This window comes from Balaenoptera physalus (assembly GCF_965194825.1).
Source record: "Balaenoptera physalus genome assembly, chromosome: 7".
NCBI classification, from domain to species: Eukaryota; Metazoa; Chordata; class Mammalia; order Artiodactyla; family Balaenopteridae; genus Balaenoptera; species Balaenoptera physalus.
Window position 1 is genome coordinate 8,649,488 of NC_138886.1, and position 19,599 is coordinate 8,669,086.

General features: G+C 51.9%; 2 protein-coding genes across 30 annotated transcripts in view; one reads left to right on the top strand and one right to left on the bottom strand.

Moving 5' to 3' along the window:
- RALGPS1 (Ral GEF with PH domain and SH3 binding motif 1) overlaps positions 1-19,599 on the bottom strand; it is a 296,025-nt gene that overhangs the window by 103,708 nt on the left and 172,718 nt on the right. The gene's annotated exons all lie outside the window — the stretch shown is intronic.
- Positions 1-19,599, top strand: part of ANGPTL2 (angiopoietin like 2) — a 33,953-nt gene that overhangs the window by 4,297 nt on the left and 10,057 nt on the right. Inside the window, exon 2 of the mRNA XM_082470102.1 lies at positions 9,009-9,877. Within this exon, the coding sequence (XP_082326228.1) occupies positions 9,058-9,877 (820 nt within the window). The 5' untranslated portion in view covers positions 9,009-9,057. The remainder of the gene's footprint in view (positions 1-9,008; positions 9,878-19,599) is intronic.

Sequence of the window (19,599 nt, forward strand, 5' to 3'; positions counted from 1 at the left end):
GTGTTAGGTCGATTCTCTGGTGAAACCAGCCTGTCTTGGGGCCAGCAGCCCCAGAGCCTCGGCCTCCCGCTGCTGCCTAGTCCTCCAGAAAGGCATGCCTAAGACCACCTCAGAAAAGCCCAGAATGAACTCTGTTCTTATCTCTGAGAGATGCCTGAGGACCCACCCAGCTCCAGGAATGACCAAAGTCCTGCCCCAGATGGACCCACCCCAGCCCCCATGAGGGAAAGGTGGCATCTCTCAGTCACTGCTGGACCTCCAGTACCCACTAGGGACAGGGAGAGAAGGGATCTGAATGAATGAAAGATGGAGGGAAGGAAGGAGGGAGGGAGGGAGCCTCAGACCCGGAGACTGTGGCCCCTGGAGGGCAGGCACCTACCTTGCTCCTGCTCTATCTCCAGCCCCCAGAACAGTGGCTGGCACAGAGGAAATGCTCAGGAAATATGTTCAATGGATGAAGTCCTTGAATTCCTATTTAGTAACCCAGGTGCCATCCTGGCTATTGGGTATTCAGAGGGGGAACCACCCTGACCCCGCTTTTAAGAAGCTTGCAGTCTGGGGTAGAGAACCAGACATGCTGTATCTTGGGGGCTGTGACAGAAGCAGCCCCAGCTGCTTCTGGGAGCTGGAGGAGGGAGGGGGCCCTCCCTGTGAACGGCCAGCTTCACTGAGAAGGTCAACTTAGCAAGGAAGGCAGGCGTGCATCAGGCAGGACACAGGGAAGGTGCCGAGGCAAAAAGAAGAGCACGTGCAGACGCAGGGAGGCATGACAACACAGGCTCTGTCTTTTAGCAGGACACTGACAAGACCAGATGTGTGTTTGAGAGAGATAGGTCTGGAGCTGCAGGCAGTGCAGAGTGCAGGGGAGAGAGCGGCTGAGGGCAGGGAGGCCAGGAAGGACTGTGTTGGTAAGAAAGCTGGCTATGGAGTCCACAAACCTGGTTCCAAGCCTAGCTCCACCACTTGGTAGCTCTGAGGCCTGGGCAAGACTTCATCCTTACCTCTGTTTCTTCATCTGTGAAATGGGGATAATCAAAGCCCCTGCCTTACAGAATTGCTGGGATCAGTGAGGTAGGCACAAAGTGGTTGTGCCAGCGCTCAGGGGATAAGCCCTGCCAACAGGCCGAGGTGGCCATGGTGCCAACCACTCAGCCTGGCTCAGAAGAGCAGCTCCAGGCAAGTCCGGATTCCCCAGGAAGCTGCCCTGGGCCAGTGCTGTCCACCCAGTCCCTAGCTGTTCTCTCCCGTCTGAGGCTCCCCCAGTTCCAGGGCTCCAGAGCACACGAGGCACTGCCGGAAATGCAGTAGCCAACTCAGGGGCCGGGCTCTGAAATGGCTTCTGCAGACTCTCCTGCCTCTGCTCTGTTGGCTGAGGCTCCTGGCACAGAGGGCTCAGTGCGCAGGCTTTGGGACCACCTCAAAATGGTTCCCAAATAACGTACCGTGGAAAAGGAACAGCAGCACCCTTGTCCCCCTGGCAAAGGCAACCAGCTCCCGCCGCCTAACCACATCCCCTCTTGCCCCATGATCTCACAGTATGACCACAACCCGCCTCCTCCATGAACTCAGCCCTGCCCTGGAGCCAGCAACACACCAGTGGCAGGAGCATCAGGCAGATTCGACCCTCCACTGCCTCTCTTCCAGGCAAATCCATCTGATCCTACCTACCTGCTTCTCTGGCTCTCACGCCTGTGTTCCCAGCACCCACGACAGGGCTGGACCCAGGATGCAGCAATACACAATGGCGGGCTGGCTGGGAAGGCTAAGTGGATGGAAGGCTGGCTGGCTGGACAAACGGCTCCTTCGAAGGTCTTATTAGAGTTGAACTGGCAGGGTCTGCGAATCAGCTCCAGACTCCCTGGGTACCCACACTGACTTTTGGTGGGGATGATTCACAGAATCCTAGGCTGGGAAGGGATGGCAGTTGGAGATGTGGCTATTCCCTCCCTGGCCTCCAGGCTGGCGGCGAATCACCAGGACAAGTGATGCACAGTTCCTTCTCCAGGGTTTCTAAGGTGAGGACACCACTGCTCATCCTAGATGCCCATTTTGGGGTCTCACCACTTGGATAATCAAGAACTGTTTCTAACATCCAACAAGACTCACCCTTGTGCAGACCTGAAAGCTATTTCTACTTTGTCAGTCAAGAGTGACTAAGCAGTAATCTGCATCTGGGCCATTAAGCAAACAGACAGGCACCTTTTACTCATACTGGTTGGAGAGACGATCTTGATGGAGGTGAGGACATGGACCTTGCAGTCGACAGCTGAATCCCAGTCCCGATATTTACTCCAAGGGACCTTAGGCAAGTGACCTAACCTTTCTGGACCTGGGTTTCCTCTACTACAAATACAGATAATAATACCTTTCTCCTAGGTAAGGAGACCAAATAGTTTGTTACCCAATCAGGACACTTTTGAGAATAAAACAGGGTGCTATCAATAATTAATAAGATAATAGGTCTTAACTGGGGCCAACCAGCGTGCATGGTCCCCTATTCACAGGGTGTAAGCGCCAATGAGATAGAGCATGGCTGAGCACACAGTAAGTTCACAACAAACAAATGATAGCTGTTATTATCTATCCTATTGGTCATGTGGTCAGCTGGGCCCTCTAGGGCCATTTCTTCTGGAATTTTCCTTTATCTGGATCCCTCCCTTATCCTGGATTACCAATTGGTTTGGTACTACCTAACTGGCACATCATACATCTCAACCAGCTTTGGCGGGAAAAACTGTTTGCCAACTTCAAAGTTTTGATTTTTTCTTTCTGTCCTGATGTTGGTTTAACATCATGATTCATGCTCGGGTCCATCAAACTCACTCAAGCACAGCTCAAGTTCCTAGCTTCCTGTCAGGGGCCCGCCAGGCACACCGGGAACAGGGGGCAGTTCCAGATTCCCTTGCTGCCTTGAAAGGGGCCCACTTCTCAGGCCTCCTGCAGTGCCTCTGGCCTGGACTCATACCTGGCTTTCATCTGTGATCACAGAATGATGGGGCAGGGCTGGCTGGGGAGGGAGGGATGGGTTCTGTGAGCCCCCAGACAGGACTACAACGTGGACTAATGATGAAACACCATCCTGAGAGCTGGATTTAATTCAGGGTCAGCAGCCCCGGGGGTCACAAGAGCTCTCCTGTTCTCCCCCTGCTTTGCAGTGGGGGCACTTGTCAGAGAACAATCTCCTCTGAGTTTTCCTGTCACTTCCATACATGCAGCATGGTATATATCTTGGGGTTCTGTTACCAACTGCTACTTAGTTAAGCTGGTGACTTTGGGCAAAATGACTCATGGACTTTGAATCTCAATAGTTTGCTCACCTGCAATGGGGACAATTGTCAGCTCTGCCGTTAGCCTTAAAAGCATCTTTGAGGGAATTAGAATATTGCTGTGATTTAAATATACAAAACTACAAAGACTATGAATGTGACTTGTGCTCCCTAGGGTTGCATAGTGCACAACCTGGGCCACCATGCACGGCAACCCTGAAGTAACAGCTTCCCTCCCAGGGCTGTTGGGAGGATGAAGTGAGATAATGTTTATAAAGTGCTTGGGTCATGGTGATAAATGGTTGTAGTTACTATTTTTTTCAGTATTTGAAATTTTCTTATTCCTACCCTTCGGGGTGAGAACTCACAAGATGGCCCCAGGAAAGCAGCTTCTGCCACAGGGCAGGACACACAGCTCTGTCTTATGAAAACGATTCTTCCCACAAAGCGGCCCCTCACCTGGGCTGCGGTGCTGAGAGGGACATGGACACGCGGTGTGGGGTCCCACCACAGCAGGCCAAACAGGGACACCTAGAGCTGCCCACCGGAGGCTGGGTGGGACCCAGACCCTGGGGAGGTGGCCTCCCAGTGTGCAGAGCCCGTCACGTGGCTCAGTCGCACCAGCCCCAGTTGTGGGGAGGGAAACCCGTGCATAATGGAAACTCCTCACAATACAATGTGGAAAAGCAATTTCAAGAATCATTTTTATTTTCACTTTGAAGCCAAGGAAAACAGTTGGATTTGCTTTTCTTTGTTGGTCATAGGAAGAAACTGAGGAGCATCTCTTTGATGGGAGTTGAGTTCTTCTCCAGGCCTAAGATGGCTGGAATGCTGGGGAGTTATTTCTCTTGGGATGCAATTAGTTGAATAAATATCAAGAGAGCAAAAGTAAACAAACTCATTACTGTCCATTAAGAACTGCCAAACTTGCAAAAAACTGAGGAGGGGGGTTGGAACCTTTAAGGAAAATAAATTACTCCAAGGCCAAGGGCAGCACAAAGAGCACAGCCCTTGGTGTCAGGCTGACCCCAGTTCTAGGCTGAGTCAGCTCTGGCTCTTGTCTGCCATGTGCTCCTGGGCAAGTCACTTAGCCTGTCTGGGCTTTGGTGCCCCCATTTATAAACTGGGGGGAATACCAACCTTGCTGGATTCCCTGGGACAGTGTATGTCAGGCACCTAGCACAGTGCCCTGTTCCTTCCCTTCCTTCTTGTAACCCGATTGGCTCCAAGTCACTCCCGCCAAGCCCAGACCCCACAGAAATTGACAGACCCAAAATCGTGCGGCTTCATGACTGGTCCCACCAGCAGCAATGCAACCTTGAGCAAGTTACCTGACACCCTCTTGAGCTTCAGTTTCCTCACCCTCAAAATGGGCATAATACTACTAACCGGCTCTGAAGGTCGTGGTGATTACATAGATAATGTGTATGTATAGGGCCTCGTGAACCTAAAAAGCTGTACGAGTGTTAACCGTCAAGTTTCGTTCTCTTTTTAATTGAACAGCTACAAGAAATGCTCTTTAAAGACTGCACAGTTTCTGACTGCGTTTGCACGTGTGGTGCCTCCCCGCTCTGTGCCCAGCGCTGTGTGAGATGCTAGGGACCCCATGACAGCCAGGACCAGTCCAACCAGCGGACTCCTTCAGGGTGGGAGGTGAGGCTAGACAGAACTCCTGGGCAGGCCCAGCTCTGTGACATGGAACAAGGCTCTCGGCTGTCAAATGGGACAGTTAGTCCTGGTATCTCCTCGGGGGGGATGGTAGGATCAAGGAGATGGTACACATGCTGGACACAGTGCGGAGTGCGGTCAGCACTCCTCGCTGCCAGTCGGCTTTGCTGGCGCTCTCATGCTGCTATCATGCCATCCCCACCTCTGGTTTTGGAAGCACTTCCACAGTCCTTAGCTATTGTGCAAGGTGGGTTAGATCACCCCACTTCACAGAAGAGGCTCAACCTTCAGGATCTCAAGCCCAAGGGCACAGAACTTTGCCTGGGAAGCTGTGAGAACCCACACTTGGGAGGGGACAGAACTCAGTGGTAAACAGTGCCACCATGCCAGGTCTCAAGGCCTGAAGCCAAGTTGCCTCCCTGGTCCTGTGGCATTTACTTGGCCAAGGTGGAGCCCTCGCCGGCATCCGCAATCAGCATCACAGCAGCATGGAGAGGCAGGTGAGCGGCCTGTGGGAAGGCAGCGCCGGCAGGCCCGCCTAGGCTAGGAGGGCAGCTCCTCCCCATTGGTGTGGGTTGGGTGTGGCCGCTGGCACAGGAGCAGCTAAAGTGCTTTGGAAACTAGGCAAACGCTCATAAACTCAGCGTCATTTACACTAACGTCACTGCAGCCCTAACCTCATAGTCCAACCCAAACCAGAGGCTCCAAACACCTTTCTCTGCCTGGCCTGAAAGGCCTGAGCTGGCCTTCGGAACCAAGCTGGGGCTTTCTTAAAGTGGAAAGCAGCTCAGCGTGGCCCTGGAGAGCACGGGGTCTGTTTTGTAACTTCCTGCTGTCCAGGCTGCCCACCAGAAAAGCCCCCAGAGGGGTCTGGGGAAGACAAAACCTTCAGGTTCTGTGTCATGGTTGTTATTTTAGGGTAAATTAATGTGAAAACAGAAAGTCATGATGCTAATACTTTATTACTAGAAACCAGATTAAGAACATTTCTGTGTAGTCATTAAGAGTTTGAAGGTTTGAGTACATCAGGCCAGGGCTGAGTCCTGGTTCTGCCACCTTCTAGCTGTGTGATTTTAGGCAAGTCACTTAGCCTCGCTGAGTCTCAGTTTCCTCATCTGCAAAATGGAGGGACCTCCCTGGCGGTCCAGTGGTTAAGACTCTGTGCTTCCACTGCAGGCGGTGCGGGTTTGATCCCTGGTCGGGGAACTAACATCCCGCATGCTGCGTGTGGCGGCCAAACAAACAAAAAACAAATAACAACAACAAAAAACTAAAATGGAAATAACAACAGTATCTACCAAGAAGCCATTGTGAGAATAAAGTAGAAAACCCTTGCAAAATGTTGAGTGCAGGGTCAGGTACACAGTGGGCACTAAGTGGATGTTAGGGATGGTAGTAATAAATGTAATACACACCCACACCCTCAGGCAGTCACTTGCCTGGGGCTCCCCGGCCCCACCTGCTACACCCCTCTTCGTAGCACTCCCCACTTCATGGCAACTGTTGGTGGCTGTGTCTTTTCATTCAGTCCACAAATATTCACTGAGCTCCTACGTATTCCAGGCCCTGTGCTAGGCACCATGGGTGAGGAGTGACCAAAACAGATAAGCCCCCTGCCCTCACGGAGCTTCCACTCTCAGGGGTCAGAAGGGAGACACTACATGCCTGACGGTGACAAGGACTCTGGAGGGGGAAGGTGGCGAGGTCACAATTTTAAGTAAGCAGGGAAGGCCTCACTGGGAAGGTGATATTTCAGCAAAGACCTGAAAGCGGCGGGGGAGTGTGCAACGCGGAAGGGGCCGAGAGTGTTCTAGGCCAGGTCAAGTGCAAAGGCCCCGCGCCATCGGTGCGCTTGAGGAACGCCCGGGAAGCCAGCATGGCTGGAGCAAGTGCGAGATGAGGTCAGGGAGGGAGTGGGGCCAGAGCGGGGGGGCCTTAGAGACCCGTTAGCTTCTTCTCCAAGACGAGGAGCCACCAGAGGATTTTGAGTAGAAGAGTGACCTGATTTGACTTTTTTACAAGGTTCACTCTGGCTGCTGGGCTGAGGAGATGCTGTAATGGGCAAGTGCAGGAGCAGGGAGACCAGTCAGGTCCAGGCGAGAGGTGAAGGTGGGCTGTACCAGGGGAGGTGGGGAGAAGCAGTAGGATCCTGGGAACAGTCCCAGGATATTGCTATTATAATTTGGTGGTGAATTAGATGTGGGGTATGATGGGAAGAAAGGAGTCAAGGATGACTTCAAGTTTGTTGGCCTGAGCAATCAGAAGAACAGAGTTGCCATTTGCTAACGCAGGAAAAACTGGGATGAACAGACTGGGATGGTGATGTGGGGAACCCCAGGAGTTCATTTCTGGATGAGTTACGGTTGAGATGCGCAGTAGCTGTAGAGCAGTAGTAGTTGAGCAGAAATGTCGAAGAGGCAGTTGGATATATGAGTCTGGACTCAGGGTGAGGCCCAGGCTAGACTGGATGAGATCACCAAGGTACAGAAGATGTCTGAGGACTGAGCTCTGACCGCCCCCTCCCCGCCCAGGACAGGGCTGGGGATGAACCAGCAAAGGAGACTGAGGAGTAGCCAGTGAGACAGGAAGAAAGGGTGGTGTTTGGGGAAGGAAGTCCAAGGAGGGAGTGATCTGCCATGTCCCTCGGTGCTGAGAGGCAAAGTTAAGTGAGGACCAGGAACTGGCCATTTGGTCTGGCAAGTGAGGCCCCTGGCGATCCTGTCTAGGACACTTGGAATGGAGGGGACGGGGCCAGACCTGATGGGAACGGGCTCAAGAGAGAATAGGAGGAGAGGGACTTTCTGGAAACAGTGGGTGTGGGCAACTCTTCAGAGGGTTTTGCTAAAAAGGGGAGCACAGAAATGGAACAGTAGCTGGAGAAGGGATGTGAGGTCAAGAGAGGATTTTCTTTAAGTTGAAAGAAATAACAGCATGACTGTAGAAAAAATGTGATCATGCCGGAGAGCTGGGGGAGAGCTGCTGGAGCCACGTCCTTGAGTAGGCGAGAGGAGCGATCTATGCACGCCTGTCCCCTCCCTCTTGGCCTGGCTCACTCCTACTCAACACTCCAGGGTCAGCATAAAGGTCACTTTCTCAGAGAAGCTTTCCTGACCCCTCTGGTTAGGTCAGTTCCCTGTTCTACCCTTCCACTGCATACACTACTTCTGCCTCACGGCACTTAGGGGCTGTGTAATGATGGGTAAGCCCCGTGAGGGCAGGGGCTGGCTCTGTCCTGTTTGCAGCTGCATCTCCAGCAGCCAGCACACCGTCTGGCATACCACAGATGTTCAATGGATACCTGGGGAAGGAACAAGTGGTCTAAGAATAGAACTGAAACAAATCCGGAGACACATGTCTGTTTTCTGCTCCCACCTGGCTTAATCGTGTTGCAGGGATGGGGGCCGTGCAGTTACTGGCTGCTGGAAATATCTGGATTTAGAAGAGTTGTTTGCTCCTGTTTGGGCTCTGTAGCTTGGCTAACACACAGACCAAAGCCACGTGACTAGACACATCGTTCCATTGACACTGTCCATTACAAACTGAACACATCCATACTATGTCTAGCAAATCATTCATTTAACAAATATTGCAGAAAGCTTGCTTAGCGCAGCATCCTGGGGATACAGGATGGAAACAGACACAGCGCCGGCCTTTATGGAGCGTAGATCCATGAAGAGATCACACAGAATTCAGATTCATCTCAACTGTGATGGGTGTTACAAAGGGCACGTCCAGGGGGAGACTAAATGGTCTGAGGAGTGTGAGGCAGAGGAGGAGGGAGATGGGACAACCCTTCCTCTGCCTCCCCTCCCAGCTTCAAGCTGCCCTCGTGTGGTTCTCAGGCTCCAGGAGTGGCGGGGCCTCGGCCTGCTGCCTTCAGATGCCCGGTCCCGTCCTGTTTCCTTCCTACCTCTGCCGGGCCTGCCTGTCTCCTTCTGCGGCTCCCGGAAGGGCTGCCTCCTGAAGCTGCGTTTTTGGAAACATCTGCCTGATAAGAAGGCTGAGCTCATTTATGGCACAGGCCGCTGGCAGTGACAGGACCCTTACTGAGTCTCCCCTTCTGTTTACTTTCAGGGTTTCATAGTCTCTGCTCTCAAAGAAGAACCCCCACTTTGCAAGGACCATGAGGCCGCTGTGCGTGACGTGCTGGTGGCTGGGACTGCTGGCCGCCCTGGGAGCGGCTGTGGGCCAGAAGGAGGGCTTTGAGGGCACAGAGGAGGGCTCGCCCAGCGAGTTCATCTACCTGAACAGGTACAAGCGGGCCGGCGAGTCCTCGGACAAGTGCACCTACACCTTCATCGTCCCCCAGCAGCGGGTCACGGGCGCCATCTGCGTCAACTCCAAGGAGCCCGAGGTGCTCCTGGAGAACCGGGTGCACAAGCAGGAGCTGGAGCTGCTCAACAACGAGCTGCTCAAGCAGAAGCGGCAGATCGAGACGCTGCAGCAGCTGGTGGAGGTGGACGGCGGCATCGTGAGCGAGGTGAAGCTGCTGCGCAAGGAAAGCCGCAACATGAACTCGCGGGTCACGCAGCTCTACATGCAGCTCCTGCACGAGATCATCCGCAAGCGGGACAATGCGCTCGAGCTCTCCCAGCTGGAGAACAGGATCCTCAACCAGACGGCTGACATGCTGCAGCTGGCCAGCAAGTACAAGGACCTGGAGCACAAGTACCAGCACCTGGCCACGCTGGCCCACAACCAGTCAGAGATCATCGCGCAGCTGGAGGAGCACTGCCAGCGGGTGCCCGCCGCCCGGCCCGCGCCCCAGCCGCCCCCCGCCGCCGCCCCGCCCCGCCTCTACCAGCCGCCCCCCTACAACCGCATCATCAACCAGATCTCCACCAACGAGATCCAGAGCGACCAGAACCTGAAGGTGCTGCCGCCCCCTCTGCCCACCATGCCCACCCTCACCAGCCTCCCATCCTCCACAGACAAGCCGTCGGGTAAGTCCTTCCGGGAACCTGCAACATCTGGGCCTCAGAGCCGGGCGCCAGGCTTCCCTTGGCTGTGACCACAAGCGGGGGAAGAGCCGCGGCAAGTTGAAGCCGGGCCAAAGGCTTGCGCAATCCCCCAGCGGTCCCTTGGGCCAAGCCGCAGGAGCCGGTGGGGTGACAGGGGGACCACATTCCTCAGATGGATGCTCCAAGGTAGAACCAGGAAAACAGGGGAATCTCAGAAGACAACAAGTGTTTTCTGGCTTCTGATAGGAAAAAAACCCAGGCCTGAGTCTTCTGGGCTCTGCGAGAGGTGCTCTGTGTTGGCAGGTAGGATGTCTCTCCTGCAAGCTCTCGCACTGTGCCTGGCACAGAACTGGCATTTGGTAAATGCTCACGGAAGAAACAACAGACCAGAGGAAAAGAAAGTGTTATCACAGCAGAAGTATGATGAACACATTGTAGGGAGGGGCTGCGGGGGAGGAAGGAGTACTTTCTAAAGCCCACACATTTCCTAGCGTCTGCTGCGTCTAGAATTTTCAGTGATGATTCTATACGCTCTTAAATACATGTTTCATCTTAAATAAATATGGTAATTCTCAAAATATCATCATGGGGGAGGAACGGGGCTGCTGGTAGGTTTTGAAGCTTGACCCAGATACTGGCGCCGGGCGCTTTCATGTATATTACATCATTAACCCCCGCAGCTCCTTATGGAAGGCTAACTGAGAGGATGAGTGACTTGCTCACAGGCTTAGGATCCTCAGGCTGGGTCTGAATTCAGGCCTTTTCACTTTAAAGCTGGGGCTGACTCCTCTGTGCTCGAGGACTCTGGGAATCCTCACTCTAGGGGGAGCATGAGCCCAGCCTCCTGAAGCTCAGTCTCTCATTCATCCAGGACCTTGTGTGCCTTACAAATGGGCTGTCGTAATGAGGACTACGTTCGCCTTTGCAAAAAAGTAACCACGTATCTGCTTCAAGTCAGTGATATTTGTACCACTTCGTTATATAAGCAGGGAGATATTTTTACTGAAAGTATCCTGTTTTACATTTATTTCACACTTCTGAAAATAACCACCAGTACTGGGAAGAGCAGTTTCTTGCTAATTCCAGAGAAGGCTGAACCTGAGTGCACGAGGGTGGCCCACGCAAAAGACAAGGGCGGCGCTGTCTGCAGGTCTGTGGGGGTAGCCAGGTGCAGGGCAGAGCATCTTTCCTCGCAGCCAAGCCCTCTACTGGGTGTGCAGGTTGAGGACTTGTGCTCTGGAGCAGACTGACCTGGGTTCAAATTCTGATTCCCCCACTGATTAGCTCTGGGACATTAGGCAAGTCACTTTGCCCCTCAGAGCCTCAGTTTCCCCACATGTCAATAGAGGATGGATTAAAATAGTGCCTACCTGAGGATTCAATGAAATACTGCACAACATGTGGTTAGCACAGTTCTGGGCCCATGGTAAGTTTTAATACATGGTAGCTATGAGTTTCCTTTGGTCTTGGTCTCTTCATCTTGAAACAGGAGATTGAAATTTAAAAAACAGACCATTTTTAGCTCTGGCATTCTACAGCTGATGACTGGTTCATCTGTACACGTGTCTATTTTAAACTGGGAGTTCCAAAAGAGAGGGCAGAGTGTGCTAATACATCCTGATAGAACACCCAGAGGGTAAAATGTGCCCATGGCACCAAATGAAGGCTCAGCTGAATGATATAATTCTGACATGAGGCAAGCTGACCTCAATAGTTAGGCAACAGATCTCCTCTCGCTTAAGCATCTCTGGTTTCTGACTCAACAATTCCAGGACATTCCTGAGCTTGAACTAAGCTGGTGGATACATAGTGTAGGAATAAAGACCTAAGTTTGCACCCAGGCGCTACCTCTTATTAGCTGTTCACTCATAAGAAAGTTATTTAGCTCTTCTGAGCCTTAATTTTCTCCTCTATAAAATGGGGAGAAGAGTCATACCATCACAGGGTTGCTGTGGAAACTCAATGCAATCAGGCATGTGATATACATCATGTGGGGCAGCCAACAATAGCTGAGCCCCACTCTTTGCCAATCACAGTGCTGGACTTGGGGGCTTGTGAAAACGACAGTCCTAACCTCCAGGAACTTAGTCTGGGGGAGACGGCAGATACATGAATGCATTGGGACCTATCCAGTGCCCACCAGTTCTAGACCCTAAAATCAGCACATCTGACAAAGGATTTCTCTGAGAGAGCGCACCTGTCAAAGCCAAAATTTCCAGAATGGTGTGAGAATTTACGGGACCAACATAACAAAGTACCTGAAATCAGGAATGCAGTGAAAATCATGGGCTGTGCAGTCACTGTGGTAACACCACAGGGTGCTAAGTGCCCGCCTACAGGCACTACAGCTACTAAGGTGGCATGACTGAGTCTGCCTGCAGTAGAAGGGACAAGTTGGACGGAGGTGGGGACGTAAGAGTGAAGGATCTGTAAGAGTTTACCAGGTGGACTTGGGAGTTGGGCAATTGAGTTACTAGTGGGTCCCCAGTGGAGATGAGTCCGTGCAAAGACCCAGGGGCGTGGCCCTAATCCTGGCACCTCAAGTAGTTTGGCTCTCCTGCTTCTTCACGTGCATAATTCAGCCTGGAATATGTGCATTCCAAGGCTCCTGCGTGCAACCAACCCCTTTCTCTCCCACTTAAGGAAGCACACCTGCATGGAGGGAATGGCAGTGATTTTATTACGGAGGTAATCTGAATGCACTATAATTTACCTTTTTTTTTTTTTTTAAACAAAGCCTTCCCAAATGTTGGTACTAATTGTCAGTAACTGATTCCTTGTGACTCATCTGACCACTGCACTCCCACATGAGGCATTCCCTGCCGAGACTGAGCACCTGGCCGCAGAAGCTGAAGGGGCGGGCAGAGCCTGGAGAGAGGCTGGGAGGCCCTGCCCTTTCCTGGTGCTGGACCAGGCCAGGAGGAAAAGGCAGATGGTCTCTCTCAGCCAGTCGGTAGAGAGCTCTTATCAGGCCTGTTCTGAGAACTTAGGGGGCAGGTGCTGGTCTTGGAAGACAAAACCTTCCTCTGTGCTCTGGCCCAACAGATTCTTTGTTCTGGGGACATCACTCAGCCAGAGACACTTCTGCAATTAAACACCTCTGCACTCAAGCCTTGGCAGCTCCTAAATCTTTCATTCCGCAACCTCAGAGCCACCTACTCTTTTCCTCATTGTCCGGGCCGCTCAGCCCGCAGCATGCCCTTCCCCAGGGGACTGAGGGAGCCATGGCCACTTATCTGAAGCTGCGCTCACCAGCTTGTTCCCAGCCAGACAGTAACAGGCTGGCCCCAGGCCTCTGAGAGCCTGAGTGACGGAGGCCCAGGCAGCTCCTGGCTTCCCTGGCGTCTCGCTTGGGTTTTGTCCCGTCTCTCTCAGGTCTGGCCAGACCTAAGGGCATTTCCATTAGGGTGATGCCTGTGATAAGGCCTGGGCCAAATGGCCCTGCCTGTGGTCCTCTCCCCTGGGGGGGTCCCGTGGCCGCCGCCCTCCCTCCTCCTCTCCACTCTTCCTCATGCTTACATGTCCCCGACCTCCTCCTCCACGTGTGTGCCCTGTGCACGCACGTCAATCAGGTCTGCTAAAGAGGAAGGCTGCAGGGGTCACTTTCTAAGAGGCCAAGGAGAGGACAGCATGGAGCCTCGGCTAGAGCCTGCTCTCAAGGTGGCTCTGGGAGGCCCAGGACACTACTCCTCAGCGCAGCCCAGGCACCGCCATGCACATGCCAGCCCTCCTGCCACGGCGCCATCCTAGGGACTGACCAGAGAAGGAAAGGCAGTGTGACCACCAGCTGCCACAGTGAGGCCTTGTCTGAAATGAGTCTTTAAAAACCAAAAGGAGTAGACATTTCTAGCTGTTTTCTCTCCTGAGAAAAACATAATCAGCTCAGTTTGTTTTCTCAGTGGATAAAGAGGGGACCATAAAATCATAAAATATTACAGCTTGTTAGAGGCCTCTTGGATCCCCTGGCATAGCCTTCTTGTCCCAGAGTCTGTCCGTGACAGAGCCAGCACTGGTCCCTGGACTTGTAACTTCCAGGATATTAAGGTTCAGAGAGGTTAAGTAACTTAGCCAAGATTACAGAGCAAGTAAACGGCTCAGCCAAGGCTCAAACCCAAGGGTGTCTTAGCCACTCTGGGATACTACACATTCCCATGGAAAGGCTAGGGGGCAACTGGTGTGAAAATCACTCTATAAATGCTTGACTTGACCCCAGGTGCCAGCTGCCTGGGACCCGACTCTCCATCACTATTTCATGTACCAGGTTCCAGGCAGCTCCTTGTAAGAGATCTGGTAGATTTGTTAGTTTGTTATTAGAACTCTTACGGTTCTGATAACAAAGATATCAGTACTGTGAAAATAAGATAAAGAAAATAGAATTAAGTTAGCCTCATACTACAGAGTTTCTAAAACAACAGAGCTCTCCCACAGAAAACGTAACATGCACCTGACTTCCAGTAAATGGACCCAACTGAAGCTCCCGATAAATCTGATATTTCTTTTGTATCAAATCTGGACAAATTGTCTGGAATTACTTCTACTCAGCATTTTAATGTATAGCTAAGTCTGAAGTCCTGATTTCTTTAAATATGTTAACACTAAGTATATAAAAATCAGTAGCTATGATCTGCTCTTGGGGCCACGTTAGGTGTCAACCACGCTGCTTCACAGATAACACACAGAAACCACCCATCCCTCACAGCAAATGGTCCACGGCCAGGGAGGCACAGGCAACTTGAAGCAGATTGTTTTCCTAGATGGATTTCTCCCCTTATATTTTATTTCCCATTATGAGGTAGGGAATATGTACATTAGACTGTGGTCTAAAATAGAGAACGAGATAGATCATGCGTGGCTTCCATTCCTTCTGGAGGTCAAGTGATGGTCCAGGTGAGCGCTGCTGGTCCCACATGCGCCTGAGGCCCGGCGGAGGGTTGGAGAAGGGCATTGTGAGGACAGTGAGGGTGACTACAGCCACCAAGCACTCGGCCTTTACGGTCACAGGGCCTGTGGGGAAAACCAAATCTGGCTCTCTTGCCTCCAGAGCCTGTGCTGTTTTCACTGTGCTATGCTGTCATGTTTCTAGAATGTTATTGTTGAACAAAATAAGACTCCCAAATTCATTACAAACTACATAATCAAGTGATATTTCAAAGAGCATTCTTTGCTAGCTTCTTCATAAACAAAAGCCACTTGAGCTCGAGTTGGGTCATCTTCCTCCTAGCTTTGCTTTCTCTTCTCTCCTCCTGGGGTACTTTGGAGCGGGGTTGATGGCAAGCTCTCCCTCTATTACTCAGGCACTTTGCAGGGAGGACATTCGGCTAAATGCTCAGGCTATTTACAGCCCCGGGAGATAAACCACCAGCTTGTTATTGTTACAAGTGGTGAGCTGGCATCCTGCGGCCTGGAAATCCCAACAGTTTGGCATTGGGCAAAATGAACGTAATCTAGAAAATCCTGGAGCTCAGGCCTCTGTGGCCAGCTCACTAGTCACACGAATGGACTGCTGTGGTGAACTGATGCTGTGAACTGTATCATAACCCTGAGATACTCCCCCAGAAAAAATGATAAAGAAAGCAGCATGAAGTGAGCATCATACTACAGTGTCTAAGACAAGGTTGGCCCGGTTTGTCGAGCGCAGTGCGTCATGTACTATTGTAAAAGTAACACAGCCCACTTCTCAGTGATCTCAGTCAGCAGCAAGGAGGGAGGGAGGCCAGAGAGACTGCCCCGGGAACACTGAGACAGCCCCTTCCACCTCTGCAGCACTTCAGCTGCCCCTGAGATGACTCTGGATGAAGAGCATGTTGGATCCTGGCCCTGCATCTCGAGGTGAGCCAGTGGAGCTGCAGGGCCTGGAGTGCTTTTATGTCATTTCTTCAAATGAATAAGTGATTTTCCCTTAATGGATTTTTTGAATAATTTAAGTTAAAATTACTATACATGCAGAGTGAAATTTCACTAGGAAAGTTTTAAGCTTAGGTGACAAATATAACAGTTTTTTAAAAATTTCCAAATGTTGAAATTAAGATATCTTAGGTGGTGTGTTAGAGTGCCATCGAAAAGAACAGAAAATCCAATCATCTGGGCCTACCCCGGGCATAATGTGCAGTCTTTCTACTACAGACTGTCCAGGTTTCCCCAGATAACAGGTTTCCTTTCTCAAGGTTTGGTCTGGATGCTAATTATCCTTTGTTGTGGGGATCCCTGTTTCCAGATGGATTTATTATTATTGATTCTCAAACTGGAAAGAACAGAATGAAGATGACAAAGGGAACGCAGCTCATGGTGGTGAGAAGACGGGAGATGGAGGAAGGCACGGGAGGCGCCAGGTGACTCTCGGCACTAGACTGGGAGGGTCAACACATGGTCACTGCCCCGAGAAGGCTTCTGCCCCAGAGAAGCCCACGGTCTGGTGGGGAGACAGACCCCCACAATCCCAATACGTGTGACAGCCACAGCACAGTACAGTGGAAAGAACCAGGGCGTGGGAGGCAGAGCCGAGTTCTAACCCCACGTCCTCTGCTTCCCAGTCGTGTGAGCACTCTGAGCAGGGGCTTGTGAGGCTGAAATAAAATTGTGTAAAGCACCTGGCATGTGAAGGGCTCTAGATCCGAGGCATTCATCACTCTTACTATATTCCAGTGAAGATAGATATGTAAGGCACTGTGGGAACCCCGAGAAGGATCGAGTAGCTCTTCTGGGGTTGGGGCAGGCTTCCTGGAGGAGGGGACGAGGAGGGCTGAGGGCAGGCAGATGTGCTCTCACAACCACTGCCACTATCATCAAGAAATCATGAAGATCAGGCCTGGTGCTGGGCAAATGTCCTGTGTTCAGAAAGAGAAAAAGGATGACATACTAGAAATTGCATACCAGTTGGCATGTGGTCAAACCCCAGTGAAATTATAGAAAAGATTATGAAGAGGGATGTGTGAGCATTTGGAAAAGTAAGAGGTGATCAATGAAAGCCAACACAGGTTCTCTCAGAACGAGCCCATAAGCTGATTCCCTTTCTTGGGAAGGGTGAACGGGTTGGCCAACCACAGGAACGACCCCCCGTCCGCGATCTGCGGGGCACAGTCATGGGTCTGATGATCTCCTCCACGATGTGCCCGCAGAACAGCACCACTCAGTCCCATCACTGCGACCGGGGAGCCCAGGGCTTCACCCCACCAGTCCGGGGAGCCCTAGGGAACTGCTCACCTCTGCACCCAGGGAGCCCCCCCAGAGCCCCTCCCAGTCTGACCTCTTTTCTTTTTAAAATCGCTTTAAAGTCTCTGTCTCTCCCCCTGCCCAAGGGTACTGGTGGAAACCTAGGAGTGGGCACAGTGCTTTTGAAAGTGTTCTCTGGGAAGCAATACTGTAATATCTGTGTATCCTGAGGTCAAACAGGCAGAAACAGGATCCCTTCAAGCTCTTCATGGGCCCAAGGGGCTCTTATTTGGGGATGCCTCAGAATGTACCACGTGCGTTGAAATACACCCACCTCGCACATCTAATATAACTTTTACTGTAAAATTTTTGAAAGGATTTTTAATAATCTTGTGTTTGAAATTACTTGGCCAAGTGCAGCACAATTAATTTATGGTTGGCTCTGGTTTCTCGGCAAACATCAGGCATGTTCAGGAATTCTTGTGAAGTGAGAAAAATATAAACTACAAATTGTTTTCAAAAGTAATAACGTTTTTTATGAAGACTAAATTTAACAATTAATGAATTCGACAAAATGTTACACTTTGTAGAAATTTAATTATATACTTAAAAATTTTGACTTTGCAGTTTTCTTTTCATATTTTATAGCTAACAAATTTTTTTAGGCCTCAAATACTTTTCATAAACTCCTGAAAAGCTTGTCAGCCCCAGGCAGTGTGCTCGTTGTCCGAGGACTTAAAGGGCCTGAACAGCAGGCACAAGCGTCTGCACTCTTTCCCCAGAAGGACCAGAAACGGTACTTAGAATGTCACCTCTGGGGCGCTGCAGGAACTTGACTGAGATGGCTTTGGGAATGTACCGTCTGTTCCTGTGTTAGGTTACTGTTTTGTGCTCTGGTTCACTGAAAAGTGGTGAGTGACATAGAATATACATGTTCACAACCAAAATATGATTTCCCCATCCGTCTGGATACATGAGACTCGAGCAGCGCACGTGATTGTTCCTCGCCCCCCGCACTGGGTTTCGGCTCTCCTGCCTCACCCGGGACACCTGGCAGGTCCTCATGCTGGCCGGGGTGGGACTCACGCCTAAGCAGGACTCACACCTAAGCAGTGGACATGTGCCCTGGTGCTCAGATTATTCATTTGGGTCAGAAAATCCAATTTCAACACAACTAGTCATTTCTCCTGTTAGAAAACTGGTTCAGGGAGTGGCCAAAAGACTTGTTGGAGGCAGACCATCCATGAGAATAATAGGAAACAGCACACGGTTCTCACATAAGAGCAGTGCTTCCTGGTGACATCACAGAAGCCTCTCTGCAGTGCCCACATATGGACTAAAACACCCCAGAACTTCTCCTGCAGGCCACAGGGTCCTCTGTGTGGCCTCAGGTAGGCAAGACTGGAGACTTGGGCTTAGCGGGTAGAGAGGCCTGTCAGGCTGCTGGCCGGCTGCGTGGTCTAGCCCAGCTGACGGCCGGGAAGGACCCTGCCCCTCTCCCCATGGCTCAGGCGCAGCAGGGAGAAGAGGCATCGCTCTGGCCCACACAGGCCCGATGTCTACCCACTTCTCAGCTCCTGGCCTCGGCCAATCGGCCTGGTCAGATATCCATGGGGCCGCACTCCCCTAGTGGAGGGGTGACTGCATTGAAAATTGATGCAGTTGGTGAGCCCATTTCTCCACTGGGGTCTGGGTGGGCGAGTCACGCTGAAGGCAGTCTGCCTCAGACCCACAGGGAGGACACTGGAACTAGGAAGTTACCCGTAGGTCTGGGCTGGCTGCGGGCTCCAACTCGGCTTTACCAGAAGGCCCTACACTGGGGGTATTGAGCCCCGGAGCAGCCAGCAGTGAGTGGCTCCTGGCTTCCCGGGAGGCGAGGAGTCCTGTGTGCCTGACCCCTCTGTCAGGAACCCCAGTGAGGAGGAAGGGAGCAGGGAGGGGACTTAGGCCCCCCAAACCCGATCGCCTCCAATGCTCACCAGACATCGGGGTCTGGGGGCCCAAGACCTGTAAACTCTGTGTTCCCGCTGCCAATGTCCCTTCTCCCCGAGGCCTCCTGACTGCAGGGCCTGTGTGCCTTCCACACCCTGTGCTGCTCCTCTAGGGAGCCACACAGACTCGGCTCGGCCATGGCAGCTGCGCTTTCCTTCATGTGGAACGTTCTGGCTGCAGCTCCGCCGACAGTGTAAATATATTCTTCACAGAGATGAGGTCGGGGCGCTCCCTGCACTCACAGCCTTGGTGCCGCTGAGTTAGTGTTGGCTTGGTGCTCCGGGCAGGGCTGCCCTTTCAGAAGGAGCGCCAAGTGAAACCCCGCCGGGTACTCCGCGCTGCTCCAAGGAGAGTCCTGCCCACCGCACACTGAAGATGCAGCTTCATTGACAAAAAAAAAAAAGGTTTCCATTCTTCATTCCCATTAGTCTTTGTGGCCCTCTCTGCTGAAGTTCTGACTTTCACAGTATGCCTTTATGGAAAACATCCATCGGTAAATAATCTTATACTTAGTCTTGGAAATCCGAAAGCAAATACAGTCGCTTGTTTGGGGCTAGGGGATG